Genomic DNA, 17,927 nt, shown 5'->3' with positions numbered 1-17,927 from the left:
CAAGCTTGGGAAAGTCAGTGAGGCTTTTATTTAAAAAAAAAAAAAAAAAAAAAAAAAAAAAGGACAATTGTATCAGATTAGCCTGTTGAGGAGTGAAAACCATGGTGCCAGGTACCACTCACAACTTACTGTCTACTCATCACTTGTTTCCCACTTGATGCTAACAGAACCTCAGATTATTCAGGCAGTGGGCAGCATCCTTTGATACTGAAGAAGATGAGCATTTAGTTCCTCTTTGAGAAATGAAGCCTGATAATCTAACATGACCACAAGGACTCCATTCTCCCTGCACGGTGACAGACTCAGGGGGAATGTCAAGTTAGAGTAAGCATAAAAAGGGCTACTTTTTCTGAAAAGTTTTCAGAAGAAAGAAAACAAAGCAAACAAACACTCTTGTTCTTGCATCCATTTCCTTTATGGGAATGTTAGCATTAAAATATTATAATCATAAATAAAAAGGCAAAAGAACATAAAAGACAACCACCTATGCAGACTCCCTGGCTATATAACAGACCTGCAACTATCATCTCCTTGCAGATATTATGCCACATATATTTTTGTAAGTCAGGATTAGTCAAATATTCTTGTTATATGAAGTTAAAAGTAGTCCTAACTGTTATGAAAGCAGTTGGAGGAAAGGTTAATCACTTATTCTAGAAACATGAAGCATAGGAGAGTAAGGTCATTTGTTTGCTGACTTATATGAAAGGTCTGACTGTAGAATTCTTCTTGTTACCAAATACTTATTATTTTTGTGATTGTGATAACATGTCTGCTTACTGCTATTTTTCTGTGGGAACTTAAGGTTGGTTCAGTGTCCCAGGAATTTGGACACATAGGAGGAGGCCACAGTGTAATGGAACCAGGAGGGAATGTGAATCAACACTGCTTGTCAAACCTGAGTGGTTTATTATTGCGGGCATCAGAAATTCATGTTCCTTACGGAGTAAATACATTTACATAAAACAAGCTTCTAGATCTGGGACACATAATACCATTAGTGCCAGCAGAGTTACAGCCAGAAGAAGGCATACAACATATGGCCCCAGTTTGCAGACTGTTACTGAGGAAGGAGAGAAGACACCTACATGCAGAGATGTTGTATTTTTGTCTGACACAGAATAACTTACTCAAAACACAGTCAGAAAGCTTTCACTGTGGCTCTGAAAACTTAATTAGATGAGGTCTCATTTGCACATCCCTCAAATAAGTTATCATTAGCCTCATAGAAATAGTTTGTAACTTTCCAAAATGATGCAAGGAGACTGGTGCCTACTGCTTTACACTGGAATGTACATGATTCTAAAAATAGTAACACCTTTCACTGAACCCTCAAAAATGTCAGGCTTTGAGCTAATCAGTTGTATTAAGTGCATTTTAAAAAATAAGAAAAATACAATAGAGAAGTCATAATTTCTACTACTTTTATAACAAGGAAAGAGGAGGCTCATAGGCTTCTTTTAAGACTACCTTTTGGGTAAAATGGTAGATGTAAGAGTTGAGGAAAGTTGAACCTGATCAGCTTGACCTCCCATGTGAAAGTCTTCACCACTGCATTGCTCTCCTGGTTTCAGAGTAATAAAATCTTGTAGAAAATAGTGGAGCATGAAGAATTAAATAAGGCGGGGATAAGAGGAAAAGGTACAGGAGGGATAGCACTAAAAAAACATTGAAAGGCCAAATGGAAACCCACTACTGTAGAAATTACCGAGAGAGAGAGAGAGAGAGAGAGAGAGAGAGAGAGAGAGAGAGAGAGAGAGAGAAAGAGACAGAGAGAGAGACAGAGAGAGAGAGAGAGAGAGAGAGAGAGAGAGAATATGAATCAGGGTTTAAATGGAGTTATCCCATAATGAGGAGGCAATTTCTCTTGCACACATACCAGAGAGTAGCAAATAAAAATCCACACTGACAGAAATAGGCTATTGTTTCTGGAGTTAATAATCAGTAGGGTTCCCTAAACCCTAAAACATTACAGGGTATCGCCTTTACTCTGGCTCACCAACCAGAATGTGATGGTAATACTCTATTGCTAATGACATCACATACTAGAGGTATAGAATGTGGAGAAATATGCTGATACTGACCTGCAATCTTCATCTTTATTGGCTAGATTTCACAGTGATAGAAGTCGCTATGGATTCTACTAAGGAGAAAAGCAATCATCAAACTTACTCATCTGTGATCCTTGTATGCTACAGTATTGGCAAGACGTGCCCAAAGATGCCAACAGTGACACAGGTGTTATGGGAGTAACCAACTATCTTCTGATTTGATATATGGCCCACTTTATAATATGGAACCTAAGTCTGGGACTGGGGCCAATAACCCAAGATCCAAGTGTATCCTAAGACCTAGGGAAGAGCCTATTACTATTATTCTGCTAAGTGGACCAAGTATTTAACAAATTCTCAAAAAACAAATCCTTATACCCATAGATCAGAACATCTCTTGACCTTCCTCAGAGATGCTTTTATGTAGTAGATTATGGTGAACACAGAAACTCATAACTGGTCAACCTACAGAAAATAATATATGGCAATCTGCTCAGTCCTAAATGAGACCTCTGTATCACACTATCTTCTTCCAAGACTTAGAGATACTTCAGAAACACTTTAAGAACCAGAGGGAATAGAGAACTACAGCAGAACAGTGTTTTCTGTACACAACAAAGCAATTGCACATATGATCTGGCTGCAGCTATGACTACAAGCACAAGAGCAAGACAGACAAAAGTCCTAGACTAGGTGGGGATAATGGGCTCACAAAGTCCTGTCCCTAGCTGAGGAGCTCTTGGGAAAATAAATGACTGCTAGGAGAGGGAGGATGCGCTTTATTCAGTCATGTGGCCCCCGAGGAGATGCCCGAGTTCCAGTAGGTGAGGTTATACCTAAGCACACACTGCTTACACAAAGTATACTACATGGGTTTAAAGAAGTAAAGAATAAAACACGTGAAATTTGGAAGAAATTTGAAAGGGATAGTAGTAGGGTAAGAAGGAGTCGGAGGAGGGTGTTCATAATCAAAACACATTACATGCATGTATGAATTCTCAATCAATTTTAAAAAGTCAATTTATAGTCTGTTCATAGTGAAGGCTTCTTTCTTAAATCTCATGGGTATCAATGAGACGTTTCTGGGGTCTTAGGATATACATTTCCAATAGACACTGTGGGGTATTTTCCTGGACATGACTCAAGACCATATACTAAGAAACACCACCACTGTACACTTGGCCAGATACTGTTTAAAATTATAGACTTGATTTTTTTTTTATTGGAAAATGCTTTTGATTGAAAATTCTAAGTAGACAAATTTTTTTGCAAGAAACTAGAATGTGATTTCATATTTTATTTGGATAAGCTGAAAACATTCTTAATTATATTTTCACATAAGCTTTGAAATCACATTTCTCATGAGAAAGAAGATTTGTAATGAAAGAGGCCCAGGAAGATACAGAGAGCCCAGTTCAAGCACATAGAAATACCTCATCTATGGTTTAGAAAATCTCCCTCTCTACAAACACACTGGCACTATTACTTTTTATCAAAGTCTCTTGATATATCCCAAACCTACATGTCTTAGAACACAAATACTCAAATGGAAAATTGTATGTTCTTAAATAGACTCACAAAGTCACACTATGCTCTGATGTTCAAAGCAGGTCCTTAATTACCTGAGTGAGCCAGTTGAATTATTTATAAGCAAACAAAAGGGGATAACATTTGAAATGTAAATAAAAGAAAATATATAATAAAAAAATTGTAAGCACAAAGTTCTTTTACCAGTTTAAGGAGGGCTCCTTGACCCTACACTGTAGATGCCCGTGACTACGCTGGCATTGCCTGACTAAGGAGAATTCATGCTCTTCCCCAGCAAGACATTCAATGTTGTACATCAAGTTTTCTACTCTTCCCTACTCAATCCCTTGTTCCACATTTAACAGTCACACTGGAGCTTTTGTTACAGCACTTTGAACAATGACTAATCAGAATCAGTCTATGTGATATTCCTCATGGTGACCAGGCAACAAGACATGGGGTTTGAAGCACAAAGATGCTGACCTAGGCATAGGTAGTGGGAAAGGTAGGAGAAGTGGTAGTAAGCAAGGTTAGCCCAGGAAAGTGGTTGAGTGTGAATGGTTGGACTTGTGTGGCAAGTAGAGATTATCTGAGTATCACTGAGGGAGGGTGGGAGAGGAAACATGGCAGGATGTCATCAAGGACAGAAAAGAACAGCAGGAGGCAAAGGGAGGGGTTGCCAGATGCTTCAGGCTAAGTTCAAGAAGGAACTTTAAAGTGTCCTTTGGGAAGTAAGCCAAAGGTTGTACTCTCTGATTTATCCTTTCCCTGCTTCTGGCCCCCACATTGTATGTGGTTCCATGATTAAATAAGTTACACTCCAGAAATATATAAAAGCTAGGCACACATTTTTAATTCCAGCACTTGAGAGGCAGGTAAATCTCTGTGAATTTGAGGCCAGCCTGAGCAACATAGTGAATTCCAGGACAGCCAGGCCTACATAGAAAGATCTTGTCTCAAACAAACAAACAAAAAAGCAGAGAGAGAGAGAGAGAGAGAGAGAGAGAGAGAGAGAGAGAGAGAGAGAGAGAGAGAGAGAGAGAGAGATGCAAGAAAGGTATGGAGGAAAGGAAGGAGGGAAGGAGGGAGGAATGAATGAATGGATGAATGACTGGATGAATTGTAAAAAGCCATCATTTGTGCCCACTGACATTCTTTCCTTCTGCATTTTAGATGCAAACTCCATGACCCTTCCCATCATTGCTGTATCTGATCTTGGTACAGCATGTTAACATTAATGCCACCTCTTTACATCCTCCATTTGTTATTCCATCGTTCCCAAAAGAATTTCCACTGTTTTTAAGCTCCTTGAATAAAACAACTCCCAATATTTGAGTCATTTATCTCATTGTTTATCCTGTAAAATTTACACTTCTCATTCCTGTGCAATCAATCTCAGGAGTCTTGAATGTGTAGAGAAAATTTTAAATGTGATATTGAGAGTGATTTTCAAGTAAGCAGCTGTGTACCAAAGCTCCATTTTCTTAAGTAAGGTTCCTATTGCTGTGATAAAAAATCAACTTGGGAAGAAAGGATTTATTTTCTCTTACAGCTTGTAGTTCATCATCTAAGAAACTGAAGACAAGAACCTTGAGGTAAGAACTATGCAGAGGCTATGGAGAAGTGACTTGCTCAGCCTATTTTCTTATAGCACCCAGGACTGCCAGCCAGCCAGCCCAGGGATGACACTTGTCCACAGTGAGCTAAGCCTTCTCAAGTGACTCAGTCAACTCAAAGAAGAAAATGCACCATAGGCTTGCCTATAGGACAGTCTGGTGGAGGCATTTTCTCTATTGGCACCCCCTTTTCCCAAATGGCTCTTCTTTGTGTTAACTAGATGGTTGCATGGTTAGCTTATGTCCCACCTTCTAAAACAGTTTCTCATTTCCACTCCTGGTCACTCTGTATCCTTATCCTTTTTTCATTCCTCATTGTCCATAGATGTGCAGGCAATTTGAATATAGGGAACCTCTATATGATATGTAATTACAATGGTTTCTTTTCCATTATAAAGTAACAGTGGACATCCTTATTTACTCAGTTCTTGCTACGTGCCAGATTCTATTCTAAGCACACTGTATTTTCTTCTTATTCTGTTTATCATGCTATCAATTTAGAACAAGTTAATTTATTCTTTCACAAATGTGTCAAAATATATTATTTTGCATATCAGTTTGAATTGCATAACCCATTTTCTAGCCATAAAATATACTAACCATTGTGTAGTAATTTTTTTCAGTTAAATTCTTATTACCAGGCTCTTAACAAATGTTAAAATATGATTATGACTATGATAATGATATCTCAAGGCACAGTTAAATCCTGAAATACATTCTAAGTTACAACAAAAAAAATTTAAAGCACATGCCATAAAGCCCCAGGGATGCTCATATGCTTTCATTCTTTAAAACGTGGCAATGCTCAAATATATTATATATATTATGATGTATATGTATATGTATATGTATGTACATGTATATGTATATAAAATGAATGATATAAGCATCACTCAGTCCCTCACAACAAAATATTATCATTTTGCGATTTTTAAAATGATGCTGACATTTGAGGGTTAGGTCCTCTCTTCCCAGAACTCACATATTTTTTTACCCTTTATGCTCTTTTGATGAAAAACAAAGTAAACTATACTTACTTCAAAAATCCAACTTTTGCAGAAACTTGCAGATCAGCAGAGCAATTTTCATAGGCACAAAACCTTGCAAAGTTTATCTGGAAATAAAACATGGCAATGTTTATTTTAATTCTTATGTATTTAAAGAATAAGACACCTGTGCTTGACAAAAATAAAAGTCACACATTAAATTATAACTTATGGCTCCCCAAGGTTCAATCTGAGAATAGTTAGGAGGTTCAAATGCATAGTTTCAGAGCTATAGAAACTCAGTTCTTCTGGTGGATTCCAGGCCTAAATTTGTTAAGTCAAATAAGCTTTGAGAAATTATATTAAAGACACAGTACAGATATTTGTAATATTGGCTGTAAATATATAAATAATATATATATAAATAAAAATAATTCCTAATCTTCCTTTCCACCACGTTGTTAGGCTACATTCTGTTCAAATTCATTATGCAAAAGTAAAACATCCATATTATTTTGGCATATGGATGGGCAACGACTTATATCCAAGAATACATCTATATATACAAACTGAGAGGCACAACTTTGTGGAAACACTGAACAAAATGAAATGGTAGCCTGTCATGAAGTTTGTTCAATTTATTAAGCTCTAATCATTTAAAAGGCTCCATGTACACTACAAGGTTTTCATGTATGCCTGAGGAAGATGTGAAGGATACACTACGTAAAAGCAAATAAATAAAAATATTAAAATAACTCAGCATAACAGAAATAGGTGACAAGGAGAAAAAAGAGGGATCTAGAGAGAGAAGAAAGGAACAAGACACAGGAAGTGGGAAGTGAATAGTCACGTGACATAATAGAGCTTAGTATGCCTACACTGGGGAAGTTGAAGTATATGTATTCCACCAAATGATTAAGTCAGTATGATTTTCATTCCATTATTCCTAATTGGAGAGCACATGGGTCTAAAAAGTCAACATATAGATTACAAATTGTTAATCTTTTCTCCTGTGTGTTTACAGTATTAGTATTTAAATCATTGAAGACATTGGAAAGTAATTGATATTGAAAACTGCAGTTCAATAGAAGAATTTTCAAAATCCCAACTGACTCCATAACTATTTTCATGTAAGAATCTAGAAGTTTGCTCTTAAGTAATTATGTTAATTTGGTCAAGTACCCTAGACTAGACAGTAGTGATTATGAGATAGGTCTGCTAACATGAGGTAAAGCAGATTTACTTGGACAAGGTATGAAGCAGGCCTTGGACCATCCCTTTCATATTTTACATTATGTATGCCTGCCATCAGTGCTTGCTTTAGTGCAGGCCTTTTGACTGTGCCCCAGTGCATACTGTTAACTGAGTCTACGTTAGTAGACAGTTAGGGCCTCAATACTGGGACTGGATGAGCACATTGTCAAGGAAACCAAAATACTCCAGAACAGAACCATTTAGGAAAAAATAACAGTTCACTGGCCAGAAGGCAGGGATTGTCTTTGTGTGCAGTTGTTATTGAGATGAGGTTAAAACATATAAAAAATTTTAAAAAATTTGTCACATAGTAAATAATATGTTTATATGTGATGGAACTTCAGCAGGAGAATTGAAAATTCAGAGTGGATCCATGGCCAGGGAGAGGCACAAGAAAAAAAGGTGAGGGATAAATAAAGGAAGGCCAGTGCATGCGTGGAAGGGGGAGGTCCAGTGGATGCATGGATTGGGGAGGACCAGCGCATGCATGGAATGGGGAGGATCAGTGCATGCATGGAATGGGGAAGAGAATAGGTACATAGAACAGCACTGAATAACCAACTGTTAGCACAACCAATGTCTACTGTGGTTTCTCTTGAGAAATTCATTTCTTCAAAGAGAGAAAAACTTACATACACTCTACATAAACATTTATACATAGGAAGGTACTCATGTGACTAAATGCAAGTATAAACATAGATAACTGAACATCCCAAAGGGATTATTAAACACACACACAAACACAAGAGAGAGAGAGAGAGAGAGAGAGAGAGAGAGAGAGAGAGAGAATGAGAGCTAAGTAAATCTTAAATCTATTTTCATTAATGCTTATAAAGATTTTTAAACAATTTAAGTACATTTCAATTAATTTTGTCCTGTTTTAAAAATTCTTCAATTATGTTTTAAATATGTTATGTTTTAAATACAAGAAAATACTCAACCATTTTTCTAATAATGTCTTTGTTTTTCTTCTGCTGAAGGATCGGCTGGAGGGGTGGGAATTCCTCAGTGTTTCGTCTGGTGATCACGTGACGTCCAAGGTGGTATGTGGCCTCCACATGAATGGGGGTGAGGATGTCTCGCACATCTTTCTAAGGGAATTAAAAATCAGGTGTACAAATAAAAGCAGGAAACATGAATAGAAAAAGATACACAAAATCCTTTCCTTCTAAAGGGTCAAAAAAAAAAAAAAAAAAACCCACAAACACAATGAATAGAAAAAGATACACAAAATCCTTTCCTTCTAAAGGGTCAAAAAAAAAAAAAAACCCACAAACACAATACCCACATTTTAGCAAAGTTACTTTTGCAAAAATTGAAGTGTATGTACTTTTTGCACTACAGAAATGCCCTGTTGCTTGTGACAGGACAAAGAGTATGAAATGGAAAACTATTACCATCTATCTGATAGTATTTGAAGAGGTAGTAATTTCAGCACTTTCCCTTCCATGACATTCTGTACAATTGTTGTATATTGGTATTATAATATATACATTTTTCATTTACATATTCAATAAATAATTTCAAAGTTTTCCTTAACATTTCTATTTCACTTAATAGCTCCCTATATGCTTATAGGAAAATAGTGTCACTCAATAAGATTTCTTTTTTGTTTGTTTGTTTGTTTTTTGTTTTGTTTTTTCGAGACAGGGTTTCTATGTATAGCCTTGGCTGTCCTGGAACTCACTCTGTAGACCAGGCTGGCCTCAAACTCAGAAATCCGCCTGCCTCTGCCTCCCAAGTGCTGGGATTAAAGGCGTGTGCCACCACCGCCTGGCTCAATAAGATTTCTTTAACTCTCTTGGAACACTCAGTTTGATTCATTCAACTTCATACTTATTATGAAATTTTATGTTTTTTTATTTATCATAATGACATTTTCCCCTTATATTATCTAACACCACGACTGGTAATACAGGAATATATATTAGCTTTTTATTTCTAAGTTTACTGAATTTTCATTCTGTGACAGTTTTCTTGTTTGTTATGCTATTATGATTCACACATACACAAAGTGTTTTTAGGTTTATTTACCAATCCCACAGCAGTGGTAACCATTAAAAAATTATTCTGCTTTGAAAAGAGTTCTTTTATATGTAGTGGCTTCCTGATTTCTACATAGCACTTTTTGTGCCTACTCTTATTGCTACATGGTCAAAAATATACTGTTGAATGATTAGGGTTTTAACATTCATTTTACTACATTTCCAATGACAAACCTGTGTTTACTCATATACATTATCAGTTCTTATATTTTAATCTTAATTTCTACAAGCATGCATCAGTATTATTTCTTTGAGAAATATTTCCTACGAACTTAGAATGTTTTTATTATATTTGCATTTTATTATTTACTAGTCTCTTCATTAAAATCATGTCATTCTATCATCAAAACTATTTCCTGACATATGGTACAAATGGAAACAATTTAATCAAGTGGAAATAACCTGAAAGCATTCAGGATTCAATTAAATCAGCACTACAGTATATCCAAAAGTTATTCTCAAATTGAAAACATATGTATGGGAGTGGGTACGATACAAAGCATGGTATTGCTTGCTCAAGACTCACTAGAAAGACAGATTTCCCTTTATTTCTTGTCTGGAGAGATAATGAGATCTTTACTAACAAAGCAATAAGCATGAGCTATTATAATAGACGTCAACTGAGCGCTTCATGAAATAAAACACGTTAAAGACCAATATATACAAGCATGTTAAGCACAAAAAAAGCTTAAATTAAAATGACCTCAGAATTTGATAGAGCAGGTTATACTCCATAAATACAATCCACAAACACAAGGAACAGTTTAGAAAATCTACATAGTCTTTATTTTTCTTGATATTAGAATTGTTACTATATCTTGAGATAATCTGAAGAACAGAATACAGACTTTTCGTGTCTTATCATCTGAACCATTTAAATGTCAAGCTCAGATTGACTCAACCTTCCTATGTGCTTCAATTTACACGTTCCATTTTAATAAAGGCATTCAACAAATTTCTTCTGGGCTATTAAAGAAACTCAATTATTTTCACCCAAGACAGCAGAATTTTTAACTTGCCACATCCTTGAATGGCCACAAGGACAGACATAACTGGTCCACTGAGAGAAAGAAGAAAGAATAGACACAGAAACACACATATAGAAAAGCTGGGGTCAGGTAGGCTGTGGATATTCTGATGGAGTAATGCCACCTACTCAATAATTGGGAACCTTGGTGCATTTATTACGTATAGTACAAGGGTTAGCTAGTCTTGGCAAGAGTTCTCTATAAGCCAGAAGTCTCAGTCTATAAACATCAAAAATGAGAAAGTTACTATTGCTAGTTTTACACACATTGGTAAATTGTTCATAAATACTCATACTTGCATACACTACCAACATTTGCGCTTAGAAAAGAGGGAGACATTGCCAGTTCCAAGCCTGAGATGTATGGAAAAAGCTTCGACCTTCCTATAGTTCAGAGGCATTGGGTCCTTGGCATGGCTATACCCAAGTCAGCCATGTACATTCACTCCCGACTTCATCTGCTTGCTACGCATTCTCTTGTGGTTCCCTTGTCTCCCCATATTAACCAATACTAGAATCCTGTATCTGAGTTCCTCAGAGCAGACTCACCATTCTCCTACCGAGTATTAACGTCAGTGGTCTGGGTTTTATTTATCTCTGGTCATTTCACTATTGGAACATGGCTTAAAGATCACTTCTTGAAAGCTAATTAAAAGACTTGCTTTTAATAAGCTAGCAATCAATAATCCTTAATGGGTAAGACAAATTTATTGTAGATTATTGCTGTTATTAACAAAAGAAAATCAATCTAATAAATTTATAAATGTGGCATATACTACATAAAAGATTGTATTTATTCAACATCCTTTTTAAAACTATAAATAGAAAGACTACAACTGCCTCTTCTACTCAAATAATGGATATTCATATATCATGCTTAAAAATACCTTGCATAAAGGTGAAAAATTGGTGTTTAAATCTTGAGTCTGTTAGGTAGAATTTGAGAGGGAGAACCCCTGTTTGTAGAACTGGAAAAAGTGTGCAAAACCATGGCCCCAGCTTTCACGATAAGACCTCAATTTAAAAAAAAATTTCAACAGACAAACAAACATGGGATCCTCAAGCTATCTAAAACAGGATTTAGATGTGTGACATGATAGCTAAATTATGATAGCTATGCCTCCTAACATTAAAATACCACTTGGTTAAATATCCTTGATGATAGAAAAAGGTCGTTACTATTGTATAGAACTAGGGTTCCAGAGCATTTTCCTGTACATGGGCACTAATTGAGTTCTTATTCTGAAAGGGCCTTAGCTTCATTATAATGACATTTATGTTATGGTTTTTATTTTGAATAGGGGCTTTTCATGGGAAAATTAGAAGATCATGGGTGGCATTTCTGGCCCACCGTGATTTGTGATAGAAAAAGAGTTATGTTACCCTTGAGAACACTTTGGGGACACTTCCTCAGATCTCTCTTTAAAGTAAATACTTTGATTTGCTTTGTTAGGTAAATTTTTAATTAAACTACCTCTTCTCTCAGCTGAATTTTTTGCTTGATGACCAGAACCTAAAGACCCCATAACAAGCCCAATACTATCTGTATAACATTGGCCAGGTTATTGACTCTGTTTATGTTTTTGTTATATTATATGAAAATGACAATGGCAATAATGGTAGTGAAGTCAACATACTGTTAGGATAGTCAGATGACAAGTTGTATGCAAAATACATAGATGTTATAATTGTGTGTGTGCATGTGTGTGTGTATTACTTCAAATGTAGCTACATAAGGTAGTCAATCAAACACTGAAATTTAATAAATGCTGAGAAACATTTGGAGGCAGAGGAAAGTGAGACTTTTTGTTGCTCAGAGAAGATTAAGTAGAAAATGGTGTTGTAGTGGCTATTGGATTTATAGTGCTCGATGGCTCCTGAAAGAGCTGGACCCTGAGCTACAGTGTTCAAGATACCAGAATATGTTTTTCTTCTTTTATCTCCAGATGTTCTTTATTAAATTACTTGGTAAATGATCATCTCAACAGTAAACCTTGACCATATCGGAATGCTGCAAATCAAAACCCAAATCCCAAGTTATCAACTTGTGAAAATGAAACAGCTTGGAGCCCTGAGTATTACAATAGCAAACTTGATTAAATTATTCCCTGGGCACAGGAACTAGACAGCCACTGAATGTCCCTCCACATGTCCACTATGTTAATTCTTCTCAACAAGCTTGCTTTGACCAAATCACATGGCATCTAATTCATACTAATTTTCCACGAGGTCTTCTCTACATCTGGTGTACATTACTTTCATTATCCCAATTACCTATTAATTATGCTTTTCTCATAATATATGAAAAATACATGTGCTTTTATAAAAAAAATAACTACGTTTGTTTAACTTAATCAGCTCTAAGCTAAAACGTTAAAAATGTCTTAGAATGACAACATATCTGAGAGAAAGAACATAGATTTGCTTAAAAGTGTATTTATGAAATGACATATGTTATTATATTAAACATAATGAAAATTATGCCATGTTTTTGTCTGAATTTTCATAAAATGGTACCCATAAGAATGCAAATTAGCATGTGCCTAAAATTAGCCAAACTGTGTATTCTTTCTCTTCCTTAGAACTCCCTCTGTATGTCTCATCAAATTGAGAACTAAACTATAAATCCACATCCTCTTATTGCACTTAAGTAGTGGAAAAAAATTTTAAATAGACCTATACAAAATATGAAGTTAGTCAGGCATAAACATTTGAAGATATTTACTAATTCATTCATTGTGCACAGAAAGAGTCAAATGATACAACACTATGTTAGCACTTCTATCAGTTTATCAACCATGAATCTACTTAGATGTGTGGGATAATTATTCTCACACATTCATGGACAAGTACAGAGGGAGTAGGGCCATGTTACTAGCACTGGAGAGGCCTATGGAAGTGCTTTTTAAAAATAGACTTTACTGAAATATTGTTTACATGTCATAAAAATCATCTCATTGAAGCATTTAAAATTTTTGATGTTTAGAATATTCTGAGTGATACAATAAGTAACACACACACATGCACACACACACACACAACTTATTTTCACCAAGCCCTAAAGAAAGTTACCTTTTCTCAATAATTTCCATATGATTTTTTCTCACCCTTCAGCTACCACACAAGTCTACTTGTAAGGCACTGGATCTCAGGATATTGATGGTGACAGGTATTCCTGTTGCTCTTCTCCAAGTATAGATCAATATATGCCAATGATTTGTTGATATTTATTTGAGACATTAAATATGTCTCCATCTCAGCAAGTTCACACTGAACAGTAGAATGTTCCAAGTAAAAGTTAGGTATTTTGCAGTATTTTTTTTTTTTCTGAATTTATAGAAATGACGTATCTGGTTGCTTGGGTTGATCACTCTGTACCCATCATGATGACTCTCCTTTGGGTGTCTGATATAGTATCTGTTAGTAAATGCCATAGAATCTGTCTTCAATCACTTATGATGGAAACATCACTCTAACCTTGGTGATATCAGTAGTCTTCTCTGGGTCAGTGCTTGTAACCTGTGATCCATCAATACTCTCTTTATAACAGTCAGAGAGCTTTTCGTGCTGAAGTCACATAAGCTCAGCTCAAATTTCTACCATAAATCTCCACCTCACTAGACAAAAACTCACAGATCCCATCAGGTGTATCTGCGAGTATTCCCTCCAGCTACACTTTTCATTTTGTTAGTCAACTGCACCCCTCCATTGTCCCCTAAAACAACCTGTCACCTTCTTGTCCTGAAGCATTTTAAACCTGGCTCCCAGAACTTTCTGCTCCTATGTCTGAGATTCTCAGAATATGGTTCCCAAGCATGTACCATGCAGGAACTTGATGGAACAGCAGATCTTCATGGCTTCTGCAGACCCAGGCAGTCAATGGCTCTAACTACAGTCCTGCATGTTGTTTGAGAAGTTCTATACTTATTGGTGATATACACTGAACTCACTGCCTTGCATTTTTTGCATGGGAAAAATCTTCATGTCTTTGGTCTTTATTTAGATGTCACCTTCAAAATGAGCCCTACTCTTCTGTATACTGCACCCTATTTATGCCCACCTCCCTACCCACAGCTTGCACTCTCCTGTATTCTGCTCTGCCTTCACATGATTTCCCTTTTCTGTATAATCTTCCAGAATACTGGAGCTTTCTTTCCCAGCATGCTTTTGTCTCTTACCACTAGCCTAGAAACTACTTGAGGGTAGTAATCTTGCTATTTTTTATTCACTGATGATGTGTAAGCATCTCAAACAGAAACTGACACAATATATTTAGTAGACACCCAGTGGCACCCAGAGAGCTTAGTGAAAGAGAAAAGTGAGATTTAATTGGTATCCCCTAGCAGGGAGTCCTCTGTATGCTGAGTGTCCTGAGCCTGAAAACACTAAAGATTTGTTTTTATTTGTATATTCATGTGTGTATGTGTGTGTGTGTGTGTGTGTGTGTGTGTGTGAGAGAGAGAGAGAGAGAGAGAGAGAGAGAGAGAGAGAGAGAGAGAGAGAGAGAGAGAGAGAGAGAGAGATCTGTGTGGGTTATGGAAGGCCATAAAAGGTCAGATCCCCCCTGGAACTACACTTATGGGAAGTTGTGAGCTGACTAATATGTGTTGGGAACTAAACTCTGGTCCTTCGGAAAATCAACAAGATTAACAAGTTGAGCTACCTTACCAGTGGCCCTGAGTACCACATCAACAAGTATCATCACATTTAATTTTGAGGGGCTCTAGGTCAAATGCATACACTCTGATACTAGACATCATTTCCAGAACACAAGAGCCAGCCAGCCAACTTGACCACTGCCCATCTTCTTCTCTGTTTCATCAGGAAGAAAGAGAGTCAGGGGATTTTGGGTTGCTATCCTGTGCTTTAAACTGCAAACAGTAAGAATGCTAATGCTTCTAATACTGTGGGCAACCAGACAGGCAGGGGCGGGAGACTGCAATTCTTGACCCTTGTACTTCCTTCTGAAGTAACGGCTACAGTTCCTTGACAGAGCTCAAAGCTGAAGCTACTGCTTCGGTGGTTCCTATGTCTTCTCTGGGTTCACTGTAAATGAAGGCTGAAGTTACTTATGTAACTTAGGAAAGAATAAAAGGAACAAACAATGACTTTTTAAAGCCTCACATGGTTCATATCCCATCTCATCACTATTAAATATTTGCTATAGTTTAGGAGGACTTGGATGCAATTACATGCTGGAGAGTCTGCTAGCCCACTGCCATTGCTCTCCAGCCTTGCAATAATAATAATGATAATAATAATAATAATAATAATAATAATAATAATAATAATAATTCATGATAGGGCCCAAGGTCAACAGTGTACCCTATTATCATGAAAGCCATGGTAATTTTGAGTGAACACATGAAATAGAACATGGAAACCTCTGCTAAGCTCTAATTCTATTCCAAATATGCTCTGAAGAAAATGTACAATTTGGATGATCCGGTCCTTTATTCATAGGAACAATGCCAGGGAACAGGACAAAATAAACCAAACTCAATTTGCTGCTATTTTTGTAACTTAAACACAACCTGTTTCCTTCAGAACATCTAATGCTGGTCCTCATATTGCCCTGAAAGTGGCCTCAGCCTTTCTCTCTATAATTGACTACTATAAGTCAAAACACATCTGTGAAGGAAGAAAATAAAAGAGCTTCTCGTATCTGTGCCGTATAACTGACGGCTACATAAACAGCGTTCTATGTGCTTGGCTCTGACTCATCTAATAGCTTTATTCTAGCACAATAAAGCCTGTGAAAGGAGATGGGGAAATGGCCTGGAGATTAGTGCTCTCAGCAAGGCACAGTGTACCAGCCTAGATGCTTGTTTGCCTTTCTTTGAATAAGTATCTTAGGGAATATTACATTTTAAGCTGAGGCTACTATTTCAAACCCCAGAAAGGGCTCCGAGGAACAGTTTGGCTTTCTTGTGACAATAGATTTTCTGATGAAATACACGGTTCTCTAATGATAAAAACCTGGCACAGCTTCATATGCTGACATTTAACCAACGTGAGGAGCATGGTGCTTGGTTTGGGAATGAGTGTTTTAATAAAAGCAACATGAAATTCACTGTGCTTTGGCAAGATTATCCAACCCCAAACCATCATGAGAGTTCTCATCCTGGCCCACAAATGAACCTTATCATGCCTCAACTTCCCCAGGTCCCACGGATGCCTCCACAAAGCCACAGTGGGGACAAATAATTCAAATGCATCCATGCTGGCTCCTGGCTAGCTGAGACCATGAAAAGCCACCTAACATCTCCACTACTCCAGTACCCCAAACATACTATAGAAGAGATCTGAGCCTCTTCAGAATGGCACAGTTACATTTCCAAACAAATGGGTAAAGGAGCACAGGGAATAGTAATCAGAGGAAAGGGAAGGTGGGTCTCTGGATGCAAGGATGCAGACAAATGATATGGAGAAAGACAAAAATACATTCAGAAGTGGACTTTGCATCCTGCAGGTTGATACTGCTTAATGTTTTAACCAGGACAGGAAGCTAACAGTCCATAAACACACAGTAAGTTGCTGTGACCTAGACGATAAGGATGTCTAGATTTCATAGTAAGCAGTTTCCCTTACCCGCATGAATGCCTGGTGTGTCCTACATTTCTCTCTGCTGCTTGAAACTCGTATGCTTCCTGTAATCATGTCAGAAGTCCCATTGGAGAAGAAATAAAATCTTGACGGAGACTCTGCCTTCCTTTGCACGTCCAAGCTCACATTGTAAAACAAAACTGCAAAACCAGAAAGAATCGTGACTAGCACTCATTCTCAAGGCACTGAGGTATTAACAGTTACATGTCGGCCAAGAAACACCTTTCCCTGATCAGTTTTAAATAGTTAAACTGAAGTATGAAAAAATAAAAGTCTTTAAAATTATTTTTAATAAAATTAAAAAATGATTTATTGACTTCTTTCCAAGTTTTCTTTATTAACATCTTTAGCTACTTGCTCAGTCTTGTCACGTACAAGAATGTGAAGACCACACCATCAAAACCATTGCTAACAGTACAAGACTTAGGAGTCCCATTTGTCTCCACACCACCTGACGACACAAGTGTAGATAGTGGCCTGAGCTCTTGCATCGCGCAGGATGAGTTTATCTTGTGGGATAGATGACTTGTGTAATGCATGACTAACGTCAAATATAGTACGGGTCTGTTAATTATGTGTTTCTTATTTGAAAGCTTGATAATTTTTATTTACTTTTCCTATATAAAATGAACATACAGGTCATAATCCAAACATTTATAAAATATACCTCCCTTTCAATCCAATCACCAATTATTCATTCTTTAAGATTTTACTATGGTTTGACCCTCAAGAATTAATCTGTGCAAAATGAAAAGTATATAATCTTTCTCTCAACTATTCTAGTGGTTTTGGGGGAGGTTAAAATCTGACATGGT

The 17,927-nt window shown here is 36.8% G+C and overlaps 1 protein-coding gene across 1 annotated transcript in view; it reads right to left on the bottom strand.

The window, feature by feature from the left end:
* Itga4 (integrin subunit alpha 4) overlaps positions 1-17,927 on the bottom strand; it is a 72,860-nt gene that overhangs the window by 20,932 nt on the left and 34,001 nt on the right. The window contains exons 15-17 of the mRNA XM_076928952.1: positions 17,098-17,252; positions 8,376-8,525; positions 6,232-6,308 (exon numbers count right to left, since the gene is read on the bottom strand). Of these exons, the coding sequence (XP_076785067.1) occupies positions 6,232-6,308; positions 8,376-8,525; positions 17,098-17,252 (382 nt within the window). The remainder of the gene's footprint in view (positions 1-6,231; positions 6,309-8,375; positions 8,526-17,097; positions 17,253-17,927) is intronic.

This window comes from Arvicanthis niloticus, chromosome 2, assembly GCF_011762505.2.
Source record: "Arvicanthis niloticus isolate mArvNil1 chromosome 2, mArvNil1.pat.X, whole genome shotgun sequence".
Lineage (NCBI taxonomy): Eukaryota > Metazoa > Chordata > Mammalia > Rodentia > Muridae > Arvicanthis > Arvicanthis niloticus.
The sequence above is the reverse complement of the archived record's forward strand: the minus strand, read 5'-3'. Positions and strand labels throughout refer to the sequence as shown.